Source organism: Rousettus aegyptiacus, unplaced genomic scaffold (assembly GCF_014176215.1).
Source record: "Rousettus aegyptiacus isolate mRouAeg1 unplaced genomic scaffold, mRouAeg1.p scaffold_m13_p_9, whole genome shotgun sequence".
Taxonomy (NCBI): domain Eukaryota; kingdom Metazoa; phylum Chordata; class Mammalia; order Chiroptera; family Pteropodidae; genus Rousettus; species Rousettus aegyptiacus.
The window spans coordinates 5,244,205-5,260,990 of NW_023416312.1; the positions used below are offsets into that span (position 1 = coordinate 5,244,205).

Consider the following 16,786-nt stretch of genomic DNA (forward strand, 5'->3'; position numbering starts at 1 on the left):
TCCAGAACTCAGTTTCTCTTCAGGCTTCCATGTTTCCCCCCCATCTGTTTCTTAACTCTCCTCTGTTACCTTCACAGTGCCATCAACCCATCTGACAAACCCAGGATTCTCCTCCTCCTTGTACTCCATCTTCCCTTTGGTCTACACAATAGCATGTCTAAAATCTGTCAAACCTTAGTGACTCTGGTACTAAACATTCTAGAGTTATTCTTAATTTATGCCTTTTCAGAAAGGCATTTTACTGCTGGGATAATTTTCTAGGAATACATTTTTCTAGGTTCACTTTCCTGTCCAAGATTCTGCCATGATTCCTGGATGGTAGAGCATGTGTGTGAGTATGTTTTAACTCAGTTCGAGCATCATCAGATCAGTCTGTAATTCAGAGCACCTCTTCAGCTTCTCTCCTGGGCCCCTAGTCTCACCTGCTGGATGTAGTTGTAGCTAATGCTCATTGGGTAAGACTTATGCACCAGGCATCATGCCAAGGTCTTTATGTGCATTCTTTTCTTCTTACCACAACCCTCAGAGGCAGGGACCGTTATCCATATTAAAAATATTTAAATCACAGTAATACATGTGTATAGTTAAATAATATTTAGATGCCTATAGTAAAAATACCTATTCTCCTTCCCATGCAACCTGTTCCTGATCTCCAAAGGCAACTACTTTTAACTCTTTTACCTGTTTCTTCTGATACCTGATGTCTTATTTCAAAATCAGTATGTCTGTTCTGCTTTTTCTTATACATCTTTTCTGATGTATCAATTCTAGGTATCTACTCAAGAGCATGGACTGCGATATCTGTCTCTTGGGCCTACAGGTAGACTTGGTGGGCCTACATTTCTCATTTCCAGCCTGTGTAACTGTGGGTATTTCACTTTTCCGAACCTCATTTCCCCTTATCTATAAAACGGAATAATCTCTATCTCAGGTTTGTTCTATAGATCAAATGAGAAATGTAAACATCTGTGTCTAGCACAGTTCCTGGCACATTGTAGGTGCTCAGATGTTCCCTAGTATTTTCTTTTGTGTTTTTAGACTGTGGTACCTGTTTTGTTTTTGAAATTAAGTATTCTTGAAAGTCACCTTTTGGATATCATTCTCCGGGGTTGACAGCAGATGTAGAGTCTTTCTTGTGAAGTTACTCGTGGTCTCTGTTCTAGTTTGACACCGAGTCTCGGTGTAATGAAATCTTCAGGGTTTGTTTTATATTCCTCCTCTTGGAGGAAGATGGTACTTTTAGTTCCTTATTAAACCTCTTGTAAGGGGATCTAAAAATTATTATTATTATTATTTTTTGCATTAAGTTGCATGTCTTGGGTTTTATTTGGAAAGAAGGAGAGTACAGGGAATAAGTAACACCTACCTTTTTACCGCCTGAGTTCAGATCCAGGTGTGGAATCAGACAGGAATCAGACCAGTTATGGCTGTGGTACTGATAGAGCTGATCGGAGCACCTATCTTAGATTTGTGATCACATGGGCTTCAGACACCCACTTTTCCAGTAACAGGTAGGTGTGGCCAACCCAGACTTCCTACAGGAAAAGGAAGAAAAAAATCTTCCCTCAAGGCCAGGCCTCTCCAAAAATGATCCCCAACATGGCTGAGTCTTTATTTGGGCCTTACTGATGAGGTAGGTCTTTATCTTTCAAGGCAGGCCCTCATTGGTGGGAGACTAGAGCCATGGCCTCCCCTGACATGTGTCCCTCCTGGGCAGTGGAAACACCTTCTCTTTGAAGGGAACAAGAGGCATGTGGGGTCAGCTTCACAGGGAAAGCTCATGATCATTAGTATTCTAACCATGGAAGAGTTTACTGTGGTTGAAACCTTCCGTCATTAAGACTGTAATTCGGTGTTTCATTAAGGTGGAATGATCTTAAAAATCCTTCTTTGATGACGACACCTGCCTACCTCATCAGTAAGGCCCAAATAAAGACTCAGCTGAGACTTATTTTTTAAGATTTGGATTATGTACTCTTGTTATATGTTTCTTTTGCAGCATTTATATTTTCAGTCATTCTTGGCAGGGTCTGAAAATTCACTGAATGATTTGCCAGGCAATGTTTTTGATATTTTAATGTGTTTTAATGTGTTACAATTTTGTGTTCCAGTTTTTTGAAGGAAATACAAAAAGCAGATGTGAGCCCAAAAGTGGTTGGTTGGTCTTGATGTGGTGTTGTTATACCTTCTTTATTTTAAAAAGATCACACAGTGCTAAAGTTGATGCCATAACAGGCTGCTCTGGTCTCTCTGCTTGAGTTTATTTATAAGGAAGTGACTAAAAGAAAGCTTTTTACTTATTTATATACTTCCCAAAATTTGAACTGTTAACCCACACAGATCAGAAATGATTTCATCTTGGGTGATAATTTATTCTTGCTATCGGAGCTGAATACTACCCGGTTATGTTTAATGTTGAACTGTTTTTCTACCATATTGGCAAGGTCATTATTAAAATGTTCTGGAAATAAAAGGAAAAAATGCATTCCTTTTTGTGGCGTAAAATTTTTTCTTAAAGGTACCAAAATTATTTTTAGTTTGGCTATTGAATGATAAATATAAAACATTTATTTTTATATTTTTCTCTACTTGGTTTTATATTTTTTCTTCCAGTGCTATTTTTCAAAAATAAACAAAATAATGTAGATTCTTGGTGTTCAAAATGCATATTCATTTTCCTCTTGGGTGGGTGATGGAGAAGACTTTTAAATAGGAGGGTATGTATAGAATTTACCTTATATTTAGAATTTTAACACTTATAACATGGCACTTTTCTAACTGCTCTCATTGTTTTCTATCCCAATTTAGGTTTTCACCATTCTGAAAATTTATTCCAATTCTTAACCTGATGTAAATATTTTCCTGCCTTATGAATTCGTTGGATATCTTTAGAATATTCAGTTAAATGGTACACAGGTACACCAAGGTTTTTTTGTCCTAGGTGGCCCTATGCACATAAACTCTAATTCCTTTGCTAATTCTTCCCTGAAGAGCACACTGTATCAGTCTGTGTGTGAAGTCATATTTTTGGGGTGGAATCTTTGTATACCATGCTGACTTTCCCTCCTGTTGTTTCAGCTCCATATGAAGCTAGACAGCCTTTTGTCCAGCCTGAGGGACCCTCGTTGGGGGGCCAAGGAGCCAAGCCCCCTCGTCATCAGGCTTCCCTTATCCGGGTGAGTGATGTGGGGTTATGCCAATGGGAGACTTTGGGGACATGGCTTTGTGATGAGCCCTCTTTTTTTTTTTTCCGCAAGGAAGATATAAAACTATTTCATGCAAATATTGTACTTCTTGCTCTGTTGTTTGTATATTTTCCTAAATCTTTTTTTTTCTGTGTATGTTTCTCAGTGTGTCTCAAGTAATCTAAGCTGTTTCATGGTCTTTGGTATGTCTAAAATGTCCTCTCACTTTCATCTACTTAATCAAGTAGATACCTTCTTTCGGAGAGCTTTACTTTTTCCAAAACAGTCTCTCCTACCTCTGCCTTATTCTTTATTCTCACTCATCTAGTGCATAGTCTGCCGTTACCCATTTGTTTTGTGCCTCCAATTGCAAACATTTGGAAGGCAGAGATAGTTCTTCTGTTTTTTTCCCTCAATGCTTAGTCCAATGCTGTTTGGAGAACAGTTATTTTACAAATGGCAGCAAGTACTCTTTCCTATATGTAATAAATACAAAAGAAATATTATGGCAGAAGCACAAGTTGTAGATCAGTTTTTTTCTGGCTATACCGTAGCTTAGAACATTTCAGCTTCCCTTTTTCAAGTGTTTTCCTTTGGATAAAGAGCTCTTATTTTTTCTTCTGTGTTCGCAACTGTTTTCTTGAGTAGTATCTTTGAGTCCTGTGCTGAGGAAGTCATATTCTCAAAAATGAGTGTGTGCCTGTCTTTGTGCCTGCATGAGAAAAATTATGAAAAGACTGAGTTCACTCTTTGACCCTAAATACAAGAGGAAGCAGGTTGCTTTGCATAACATTTGAGTTGTACAGCTCAGGAAGAAGATATTGATGCACAGGCAGGTTTACTCAATAGCAAGGTGGTGTCAGATACTCCAAAATAAATTGGCTGGCATCTGGGCCAGAATAGACAAAAGCTAAGGAATAGAGAAGCTCGAGGCGTTCGCCGAATACCTGCTGGGGATGGGGAGCTGTGTTAGGCATAGTATAGAACTTTTTCTTCTCTGTGTACAAAGAACTTTCTTAAAGACAGCAATTTAGCCATATGCTGTGTATTTAATGCTTCCTGCAACTATAAGGTCTCAGCACTGTTATATCTATTAGTATAGATGAATTAACTGTGGCCGAGAGAAGTCAAGTAATGGATCTAAGATTTCATTCATAACTCCTAGGTGGCAGAGCCAGAATTTGAACCCAGTCCTGCTCAATGTCAAAGCCTACACTTTAAAATGCTTTGTTATACATTAGAGTCCCATATTACAAGGAGGCTAAGTTCTAGAGTTGCCACATAAACACACATTGGGTGTAGTAAAAAATTTTCTTGAAAATCCCTTACCGATACCACATTGGAGAGCCAAGATACCGTTCTCTCTTAGGTTCCGGACAGCTCAGTTTCATTCCCAGGTTGAAACGGACAGCTGTTTCTTCAGCTGAGCCCCAGGTGTAGTGGTTGGCTGCATTTAGAGGTCCTGTGGTACAAAAAATATGTCATTAAACATGAGAATCACACACAGTGTATAGCGATGGTGACGTTATGAAAGGTATCGGAGGGACTGGATGGAGTTCATCTAAAAAATTTCCGTGGTGTGACTGTGTATGTTTCTTCAAAGTGTATTCCAGTGCTGTGGAGACCAAATCCTGAATGGGTAGAATGGTGGTCAAGCAAGCAGTAGAGCATGAACTTGGCAATGGTTGGACAGGGTCCACCGGGCCATTTTTATCTAGCTTCCTGGGTGGATCACTTGGATTGGTGTCCTGTGACTTTTCTTCTAATTTCTTGGTCCATTTTTCCACTGATAAAGATGCTGCTTGGGTGCTTCACTTAACTAATGTTTACTAAACGTCTATTACGTGCCAGGTACTGTGTCGAGAATACAAAAATGAGGTATAGCACTCCCACTTGCTGCCCTCATGGAGTTTATAGGCTATTGGAGGAGATAGCCATTAATCAAACCATCACGAAGTAAATGTATAATTATGAAATATGATGTGAATGGAAATTATACTGTGCTTTGAGGGTGAAAAATGGGGGTGGGGGTTATGACCTAGCCTTGGCAGGCAGGGGGTGACATTCGAGTTGAAATAAGATGAATTCATAGGTATTAACTAGGTGAATGGGTGGTGTCGGAGGGAGTAGGCAAGAAAATAGAGGGGGATGCACGTGTAAAGACATTTTCTACGTGCTTAGCATTTTATACGCATCATTTCTTTCAGTGCTCATAGCTCTTTTATGAGGTAATTCCTGTTATCCCATTTTTCAGATAATAAAACCTGAGATTTAAAGACCTCATTTAATTTGCCCAAGGTCATAGCTAGGAAGTGTTAGGACTGGAGTTCCAACGCTGTACATGATTCTTTAGTCTCTGGCTCATGAACCAGATGGATGGTGATGTCATCTGTTAAGCTAAGAAGCCCCGGATGAAAAACTGCTGTTGGGAGTATTGGAGAAAGACCATGAGTTCAGTGTTGGATGTTGGAATTTGAGGTTTTGAGATAGCCAAGAGGAGGTATCAGAGATGGTAGGATATATGGGTCTGGAGCTTTGGGGAGAGCCAGGCTGGAAATAAGTATTTGGCAGCAATTGTCCATTAGAAGGACTTACGGTATAGTGCAAAAAAAACCAGACAGGTGCTCGCCCAGGTCCAGCCAAACTGTGTGACCCTGGGGTAAGTTCCTTCTCTTTTCTGTAACATGAATGACTTGTAATGGATTTCACAGTCCATTGTAATAACCTGCAACAGTCTGATTCCCTTAATGTTTGTTTGGCATTAGTGGACTGCCCCCTCCTGTTTGGAGCATTGCCTTATGTTTAAGATGAGATCAAGGGGCCTTTCTTGGGACAGCAGTATGTGGTTTTTATGGCTGATGTGTTTTTCTTTCTTTAGTTCTTAGGTTTCCTTCTTATGCCTGTCAACTTGGTTTGGCTGGACTCCATGTCCCAGAAAGCAAAATGCCAACCTGAATTAGTCATGTAGATGAGAGGATGTGAAGTGAAGGTTCTTGGTGGTAGGGGATTAATATGGATTCGGCATAGTGCTAGGCTAGGCCAGGGTAACTAATCCCCCTCATGTCGCCATGTTAGCATGCTAATGGTAACCTTGCTGTCTTCTAGCAGCTTCTGTAGCCTCATATTCAAGCCCTTCCTGCCTTATTGGGAGGAGGTGGCCTCTGGGTCCTGGGGGAGGCTTTTAGGAATCCTGGACCAGCACTGTTGGAGTTCATGGGCATGGCATTTTAGAAGTGCTTATGTGCCAAATTCAGCACCCAAATGTTGGAGTGAATAGTCTTTTTGGTTAATGTTTTAGGAATTTCAAAGTTTTTTTGTTCAGGTGTTGGATGTTTTTCTCCTTGAAATCTCAGGTAGTGAGCATATCCTGTGTTGGCAGATGGTTGACAGTGGTTTGTAAAGAAATAATGAGTCTTTCTTTTTTCATCTGTTATCATGTGTTTGTAGGTTATTTTCCCAAGTTATTCTAGCTATTAAGACTATGTAGACATTTGTAAATTTGCTGGTATAGGATTTAGAATTGCCTCTACTGCTCTCACTGTAATCCACTGCCTCTGTTTTTTGCCATGGTTGCCAGAAACTACCTAGTTGTTAAGTCCTTATCTCATTGACTTTTTGGCAGTTTTTGACACTGACCCATCATTTGGTGTCCATGATGCTGTCCTCTCCTGGTTTTCCTCCTGCTTCTATCACTACCTCTTCCTAATCTTCTTTTTCAATTCTCCTTCCTCCATGTGCCCCTGATGTATTGGTGAGCCCCAGACCCAATTCTCACTGTAGTACTCTTTAGCTATATGGAGGCTGATGACCACATATCTCCATCTGCCAGTCATCTTCACTCAAATGTCCCACTGTCACTTTAAACATGTCTTTTCCATAAAACCAGCTTTCACCCTTCTACTTATGGCTCCACTCACTCATCAGCACAGGCCAGAATACTGGTCACTGTCTCTGACTCCTCTCTTACCCCTTCTGCCCATTCAGATACCAAGTCTTGGCCATTTCACTTTCTAAATACCTCTCTTATCTGTCCATTGCTCTGTACTTCTTCTTTTCAGGCCATTTTCATTCAGCAAATCTGTCATATCAGCCTCTAAATCTTCTTGCTTCCATTCTTGTCCTTTTCAAATCTATTATCATTACTGCAGACAAAAGTAATTTTAAAAACACAAATCAAGTCCTCCTCCCTTGATTGAAACCCGTCACAGTTCACCCATTGCTCTTAGCAAATCATCCCTGTTCCTGAACGTGGCTCTCTGGGCCTGGTGTTTGGCTCCTACTGTTCTCTTCCCTCTGTCCTCCTGCCACTCAGAGCTTCTGGCTGTCTCCCATATGGTCTGTGTTCTTTGCGTGGGAACCTTACTCTTCATTCTTGCTCTGCCTTCTTTGTTTTTTTTCTCTTGTCTCAGTTCATCTATGTGTTTTCCCAATCAATAATACGAAGTGTGAGAATTTCCTAATATTTCTTGTATATGTGAGGTTTCCAGTTTTCATTCTTAAAACAAAAAAAAGGTTTGTTGCTCATCTTCTCATTTATCTGAGAACATCAGCCAGAGGGAGGAGCTTCTGAAATTTATTGGTTTCCCATCCAAGAGACATTCAGTGTTGTCTCTTTCTTTTGTGTTGTTCCAGGAATGCTTTATGCATCTATAAGTAAATGTAAGTGTTCTAATAGATATCGAATATATGCAGTATATTTTTACTTGACTTCAGGGAGGGTGGTTTGGCAAATAAAATATTCATCCAGCCAGATATCACTAGAAAAAAATGATCTTTTGTTTTAAACTAAGATATGCTCACGTTTCATACTCTAAACATACATGCTGTGATGTTTTCTTCTCTTTCTGGAGGGACAAACTAAAGTCTGGGGTAAATTCTCAATATTCACTATTCTTTTTACATCAAAGACAAAATAATGACAAACAACATTTAGAGAACTTTACCACCCTGCCATTCTACTTGGGGAAGCTTTCTAATGAACAGGCAGGGGACAGGTTGTTAGACATTGCTGGCCAGCCACCAAAGTATTTTAAAAATCTCTAACTTGAGAAATATTTAACTCTTTCCCCCCATTCTCACTCAATCTTGATTTTTTGCCGTGCTTCCCACCCTGCCCCAGACTTCACCATAGGTACTTATAGCCAGAAGCACATTCTCTTCGTTTCTTGCAACCTTTTGGAATGGTTCTAAATAGCAGAGATGATGAGAGAAGTGATTACCCCGAGGCTTTATTGGAGTGGTGTTGGCATAAATGCGAAGAGAATAGACAGTCACCACAAGTAAACTGTTCATTCTTAGAGTTTTGATGGGAATAGGAAGCAGCAGTCTTTCTGGGAGGGTGACACTGCATCAAGGGAACTTTTTATGGTGTAAAAGTTATTTTATTGGTAGACTGGACCAGGATGCTGGGAGGGTGAGCAGAGTAAAGATTGTGGCTGAAAGTTTGGGGTGGAATTGAGGGAGGTGGCTTAGAGTTGAGTAATGAGAGAGTTGATGTTCTGAGTTGGGAGAAGAATGAAGCAGGTAAACCAGCAGGGCATACTAGACACTGCCTCAGACACTCTGACTCTGTTATCTAGTGCTCAGCCCGGGGAGATGGCCATGAGGAGGGTTGGACCAACAGGGGCTCTTTCAGGTTCCAGGAATTCTCTCCTGAGGCATCTTTTGACCTATGTGGGTTTTTTTCCCCCTGTAGTGTCTCAGACACTTTTTTCTTTCCTTCTTTTGGAATCTTTCCCCTCTCCCCCAGAGCTCTGACATTGTCTCCCATGAAGTGCCCCTTTGTCTACGTCAGCCTAATGCCACTCGCACACTTGTACATTTCATTCTTGCCCTTTTCTTCCACTCACGTTGCAGCCAAACCCTCAGACTGATGAGCCACTGAAGAAACAATGTGGATGTTCTCATGGGGGCAGGAGCTAAAACCTGTCTGAGGATGGTCTCTCTCTTCACGTGGCCACAACGAAAGCACTCTAAGGTGCTGGTGGCATATTTCAGATTACATAGTAAACCCTGCTCTGTTATTTTTTGGAGCTTTCAAACACTTTTGTTCTCCAGAGCAATTAAAAATTTTAAAAAGGTATGTCAACAATTCAAAAGATAAAAAAAAGTACAGAATGATGAGTGTCCTTCTCATCCCCTCCCCTAGCTATCTAGTTCTCCATCTCAGAAGCAGCTAATAGGACCAATTTCTTCTTTATCAGTCTAGAAATATTTTATGACTACACATGTGAATATAGGTATTTTTATAGTAATTATATGTGCAAAATACATACTTATACCTTTTTACACATATGGTAGCATGCCATACCGCTGTTATGCACTGTGTATTTTTTACATAGCAATAAGCTTTAATAACATTCTGTAGCAGTACATAAAGCACTTCCTCATCTTTTTGGGTTTTTCAAATGCATAGTAGTTCATTGTGTGGATCTTCCATAAATTATCCAGCCCTTCTGATCAACGGCATTGTTTACATGTATAAAGCATTAGTTCCCAGAAATGGAATAATTGGGTGAAATGTCTACACATTTTTAATTTTTGACAGATTTTCAAATTGGAGCTTGTATCAATTTACACGCTTACCAACAATGTATGGAAATGTTTATTTCCCAATATCCATGCAAATACAAGGTGCTAAAAAACTTAAAGATCTTTGCCAATCTGACAGTGAAAAATGATATCTCAGTATCCTTTTAAGTAGAAGTTGTCTTCATTAGTGAAATGGAATATCTTGAGTTTATGAGTCATTTGTATTTCCTCTCACGTGAATTGCTTCTTTATATCCTATGACCTTTTTTTCTTTTGGCTATCAGTATTTCCTTATTGGTTTGTCATTTCTACCAGTCTTAAACCAGGAGCTGGTGTCTCTGTTCCTTTGGACAAGTGAGAGCCTGCAGTGTATGTGGAAAACTGCTCCTTGCGTGGTCAAGAGGAGGTCCTGGGCATCTGAAGCCCTGGAAGGAGGGTAGGGACCCCAGATTCTTTTTAAGTTCTGGAGAACCCCAGGCTGCATGCAACAGGGATTTCTTGTTTATACCTTCTTGGCAGTAAAGTTGAATTACTTATGTTATGAGTAGAGATTAGGGCTAGGAAAATCTTCTATTGTTAGGCATGGTAAATGTCAACACTGTGTGTGTTTGTGTGTGTGTGTTGACCTCAGCATTGCTTAGACAAATAAATTCTCTGAGTGAAACGGAAGGAAGGGAGGGAGAGAAGCAGAGGTAGGAGGAAGAAGAGGAAAGGGGGTGGAGAGTGAGTATACCTGTGTGTGTCTTTGTGTGTAACAAGAAGAACTGGTTTGATAAATTTCATAGGAATGCATGTGCCTCGTTCTTAATGTGACATCTTGTTTTACCAGATTCATTCCCCAGTTGATTTCAGACCCTCACTGCAGTTTTACCATCTCCTAGGGGGTAAAAGGTTGCTTTGTCTTTGGCATGTTCTACCTCACTGAGTCTACCTAGGACCCACAGAGATCCAAATGGTCACTATCACCATAAAGAGGTCCTAGTTTTCATGGCATCAAGCCTCCTTTCTACTTATTTCCTTCACATACTTATAATTCTTTATCAGATAGTCTAGTCCTTATTTTTAAGACATTTTATTTCAACCGATACTGAAATTTACTTTTCTCTGTCTAAATCTTTTTTTTTTAACTGTCTTATTGTATTTCTCAGGTGCTTATCTGTTAAAGTGATGTTAATTGCTTGGTTTCTTTGCTGGGAGGCACTTATACATGAAAGACAAAAATGTTTTGTGTTGCAAGATGAGAACAGTAAAAAGATACCAGATCATCGAAAGAAAGGTGACTCTGAGATGTAAGAAGATACTTAAGATAGAAATTGAAGGGTTTTTATTGGGGAAAAAGACATTGATTCAGTAAATATTAGGACCGATCCGGGTGCTGCTTTAAGGCTTGGCAAAATCCATGCTTTTGATCAGATCAGTGGTCCTCAACCTTTTTGGTGCCAGGGTCCAGTGCTGCTATGAGAATCTAATGCCTGATGATCTGAAGTGGAGCTGGGGGTGTGACTCTAGTGCTGAGGAGCGGCTGTAGATACAGACGAAGCTTCTCTCACTTGCCTGCTGCTCACCTCCTGCTGTGTGACCTGGTTCCTGACAGACCATGGACCAATAAGGTCTGAGGCCCGGGGATTGGGGACCCCTGCTTTAGCAATAGCAAGGTGGCTGGGGAGGATCAAAATGGTAGGCTGGTCCACGTTAGAATTCTAGCATCCATACAGTGGTGTTTCAGCTGGTTCGTTAGACTACTGATGAAAGCAAATGAGCACATTTTATTTGTGGGATCAGGTTTTCTCCACTGGGTATGGGCATTACATTAAAGGCTTATGGTGTCCAGAACTTTCCTGGTAATACCTAGGGCCCACATTCATTTGGTGGAGAGGAGCACCTCTGATTTAGCCTCTGAGATGTAGCAGAAAACACCTGATAGAACTCCTGGTCCCAGACAGTACTTCTTTTTTCCATATATATTTTTAAAAAATTTCAATTATAGTTGACATTCAGTATTTTATATTAGTTTAAGCTGTACAGCATAGTGGTTAGACATCTATATACTTTATGAGGTGATCCCCCCGATAAGTCTAGCACTCACCTGCCACTATACATATGTATCACAGTATTATTGACTATTCCCTATGCTGTATTTTACATCTTCATGACTGTTTTGTAACTACCAATTTGTACTTCTTCATGCCTTTCCTTTTTCACTCAGCCCACCTCCCATCTGGCAACTATCAGTTTGTGCTCTTTGTCTGCGAGTCTGTTTCTGTTTTCATTTATTTTATTCTTTAGATTCTATATATAAGTGAGCTCATATGATATTTGTCTTTGTCTTTGAGTTATTTCACTTAGCATAATACCCTTTAGGTCCATCCATGTTGTTACAAATGGTAAGATTTCATTCTTTTTATGGCCGAGTAGTATTCCATTGTATGTATGTACCACATCTTCTTTATCTAGTCATTTGTTGATGGACATTAGGTTATTTCCATATCTTGGCTGTTGTAATTAATGCTGCAGTGAACATAGGGGTGCATATATCTTTTCGAGTTAATGTTTTGGATTTCTTTCGTTAAATACCCTAAAGTGGAATTGCTGGATCATATGGTCATTCTATTTTTAGTTTTTTGAAACACCTCCGTACTGTTCTCCATAGTGACCGTACCAATTTGCAGTCCCACCAACAGTGCATGAGGATTCCTTTTTCTCCACATTCTTGTCAACACTTGTTGACTTACTGACTTATTGATAGCCATTCTGACAGGTGTGAGGTAATATCTCATTGTGGTTTTAATTTGCATTTCTCTGATTAGTGACATTGAACATGTTTTCACATGTCTGTTGGCCATCTGTATGCACAGACAGCATTTTTTAAAGCTGGAAAGGAGAGTGGTGTTTATTTCCAAGGTATTCCCCAGGACCTTTTCATCTCAGTTAATATATACTAGGCCGTGAATATGGAAGGCTCTTTTACAACAGCACCACTCTATCCCCTAGTCCCATCAGCATTGCCTTTGACCTCAGGTGAGCAGGTGGTGCCATGCACCCAATTGCCTATCCCAGTGCTGTGCTGGCCCCTTAGCTTGTATATGTTATTTCAGTCCTTCTCACAGTCCTGGAAAGTTAGAGTGCTTGCAAGATTACATCCTCTACTCATCCATCGGGAAGTACTAAATGGCTTATATGCATTGGCCACCATAGGAGGGGTACCCTGAAGACTACAAACATGATGCCTGCTCTCAGGCACCTTACAGTCAGGTGCGGGGAGATGGATGTGAATCAGACAATCTCACTTCTGCGTGTATAATGGAAAACTCATAATTTCCCTCAAGGAAAGGGAGTACTTTGGTAGCATATAACAGAGATCTGATGCAGGGCTACAGAGTGAGCCAAGGTTTCTGCAAAGAAGTGGGGGATGACTGAAAGTTAACCAGGCAAAGGAGATATGGTGCTGGGAGGTGAGGAGAGGAGTGTCTCACGTAGGTGGTAAGAGCCTAGACAAAGGGCGTACATTGGTCAGGGTTCTTCATTGTGGACAACAGAATCCGATCTGGTTAGCTTAACCATATAGGGATTTACAACAGGGGTGTGGATAGCCTATCAAATTTTTGGAAGAACTTAAGATTCTGACTATTCTGAGCTTGCAGGAACAACTGCTACCATTGCTTTCAGCTCCAGCTCCACAGCATGCATGACCTGGATGGGCAGAATGAATGTTTTGTTCCCTTCCTCTTTCACTGTGTGACTTGGTTCTGAATCAGTCTTCCATAGGAGTATTTGTTTAGTGGAACCTAAGTCCCATCTGGAATTCTAGCAGCAAAAGGCTTTGGACTGCAGTTTTTATCTAGCCAACCTCTGCAGGGAGTTATGCTAAGAAGGGGCAGAGTGGGTGTCAGTGAGCCAGTAGCATGGGGTGGGGACGGTGGAAGAACTGAAAGGCCTGTGTGTTAGAGCCTGGAGTGACAGGGAGATGAGGCTGGAGAGGTAGGCAGAGCCATGTGAGCCCTGGCACTGACTCTTAGGTGGCGGAACTGATGGCTCAGAAGTTAAGTAACTCGCCAGGTCTCATGGCGAGTTAGTGACCATTCCAGATTTGAAGCTAAGGCTGTCTGCTTCCAGAACCTGCATTCTTCTTGCACCTCCAATCTGTAGCCTGATTCTCTAAAGCATTCCTTGAATTCAGCCCAAGTTCTTGACGGATCTGTTTCCCATCTGACCTCAGGCTGTCTTGAATGTTAAGGGGAGGGCATAGTGGGGAAGAGACAGGCAGCCTTGACCTAACTGGCATGGATGGAGCTGAGGATGTTCGTACAATGGTACTAGAAGTCTGCGGCCTCACCTGTGTCTTCTTACTGCAGATTTCTCACTTTGTCCTCTAAGCAGAGAGCAAAATCCTGACAATTGCAAAGGAAAAATGCCCTTCTGGAGCAGCAGAACTTGGCTTCTGATATAAGAATTGGAGACAGTGAGCACTCATAAGCATTCCTTATGTTACTCAAAATAGCATTAGTGCTACATACTAAGATAACAGTGAAATGATTGAATACCTAGATTGTGTGGCTATCTATAGGATTTTTTCCTGATGTGAAAATATGCCATACTTATAGGCAAAAATTATGTGAGAAATAAGATGGTGCTCTGTCTGTATAATTGAATAGTTCACAAAATCTACAACTAAACTAGATAATGGAGAGGGAAATGTGAGTATAGCATAGTTCATATCCCAGGCTCACATCCTCAATCTGCAAAATCACTGCAGTGATTTAGGCATTGCAGCCAGGTCCTTAAAAGGAAAACTGCACGTCGTTGCAGGATGGAAGGATGAGAGGGAGAGAACCGTAGGGCCTGATCATTAAGAGTACATACTAGACTCTGCTTCATGTTCTGGCTCTTCCATTTACCAGGTGCGTGGTCTTGGTAAGCAACGTCCCTTCCCTAATGCTATTTCCTGTTCTGCATCATGGGATTAATGGGACCCACTTCATGGGGTATTGTGAAGATGAAAATAGGTCACATGTATTAGGTGCCTTCAGTGTCAGGCAGTAAGCAAAGTAATGAATGTGTTACCTACCATTTTCCCATGGTTCTGGTGGTCGTTTAAAAAATTTAGTTTCTCTTAGTAAGCAGCAACTGTTGCCTGTTAGATTCCTTCAGTTTGGTAATAAGCCTTCTAAACTGTTGAAAATAGATCCCTAAGTGAAAATAGATCCCTAAGTGAGTTTGACAACATGTGGTTAAAGACACATTTGTAGATTTATTTCCATAAACTGATAAGGGTAAAGTGCCATGTTAGGATTTAATTTTAACTAATTTCTCAACAGACAAAAATAAGTTATTTATTACAACTTCCCATGAATCTATAATTATAATTATTTTGAAATAAAAAGTGAAAAAACATTTTTTTCAAGTTCTGTAACTTCCTAGGTTAGTGAGAGGGCCCAGTCTTCACACTGTTGGGTGACATTGCTTGATAAGTGCATATAAAATTCAGCTCTAGTCATTCTAGGAGTGCTCGGATGAGATAGGGGCATGTAAATGCTTTGTAAATTTAAAAGCACTCTGAGTTTAAGGTATTAATTTAATGGATGGTGGATTCCAGGGCATTTAAAAATGGTTTGATTTACATTTAATAAAAATTCACCTAGTATAAAAACTTCATGGATGACATCTAGGTTAGATCACAGCTCAAAATTTTATGGTCTCATTTCTTCTCTGAGTGTCGGCAGAGGAGAGCCACGCGTTCTGGGAAGAATGACTTCCTGGAACGGGGTGTGTGTGCTGGGGGAACAGGGCACAGATGGTCTGCTGTCTTTTCTGGGGACAGTGAGTAGAATGCCCTCCTCATGAGTAATTCTTTGATAGTGTGTTGAGAAGTGGTGACACGATGGCTTATTAGCAGTAACGCCTCTCCCTTTCTTTCCTAGTGTCCTTTTGTCCTGAAGGCTCACCCTCCTCTGTTCGCGTCTCGATTCCATGAGTGGCCCTTTGCAGCAGCACCTTAGCGTTAGTGTAGATGGGAGGGGTGGAGCAAAGCCCTGGTCTCCTCTTCCCGGAATCGCCATTTTTGCTGCTTTCCCCTCTGCCTGGGCCAGCTGTGTTTCCTCCTGCACCATTTCTCTGGTTCTCTGCATCCTTAAAGCCTCGACTTTGGCTTGCACGCCCCCTAGTGGCCCCTGTGATGCACCCCAGTTACCTTGTTTGTGGTACCATGACAGCTGTCTTGGACCAGAATTGGCATTGTCCAATAGTTTGTTTATTAATTCAGCAAATATTTACTAAATGTTTCCTATTTAATAGACACTTTTCTAGGTGCTGGGGATAAAGCAGTGATCAGAACAGACAAAATTTCCTGCCCTCATAGATCTTATATTACAATGAGAGTGGAGTGGGAGACAGACTTAATATTTATAGAGTGGAATATAGAATGTTTTAACAGGAAAACAAAATTGCTAAGTTCTGTCTTTTTCTAGGTCCTTTGCTTCATTCCTCACTTAGCCATTTTCCCACATTTTCCCCCAGCCCTCTTTTTTAAAAATCAAATGTCTCTGTTTATCTGCCTTTATGATACAATATCGTGTATGAGTAGGAACGAATACATCACTAAGATAACAGAAGGAGGGTGATGAGAGAAATTAGCAGGCATTTCTCCTAGTCCCCCCTTTTTTTCCCACTCTGTACATCTTCCCTTAATCTCCTTCAGACCCATGAAAGACAAACTCCTATTAACCGAACATAGACAGATGGCTGTAAATATACATCCATGTGCTATTCCTGTAGCTGGTTTGCACGAACAGCCAAATTATAATTAGAAAGTTGTTTGGGCTCAGAATCACGTCATGTCGTTAGATGGTCAAATTACGCAATGAAGGTGGCCTTGTGCTTCCATCTTCTGTGCAGGAGTGGCTGTGGTTGGGACTGGGCAGGTCTGCCTTTCCTTTGGGCCTCGCTCGAAGGATAGCAGTGAGTGTTACAGCTGCTATAACAAATATGCCACGTACTTTAATGACTTACCATAGTTGGTATATTCGTCACTCATCTAACAGGTTGGCAGGTAGCTTTCCTTCGCATGATGATTC

General features: G+C 40.8%; 1 protein-coding gene across 11 annotated transcripts in view; it reads left to right on the forward strand.

Moving 5' to 3' along the window:
• The window catches only part of REPS2 (RALBP1 associated Eps domain containing 2), a 182,900-nt gene that overhangs the window by 57,895 nt on the left and 108,219 nt on the right, over nt 1-16,786 (forward strand). For all 11 annotated transcript variants that reach the window (XM_016126371.2, XM_016126373.2, XM_016126372.2 and 8 more), the window contains exon 5: nt 3,079-3,176. In XM_016126371.2, coding sequence (XP_015981857.2) covers nt 3,079-3,176 — 98 coding nt within the window. The remainder of the gene's footprint in view (nt 1-3,078; nt 3,177-16,786) is intronic.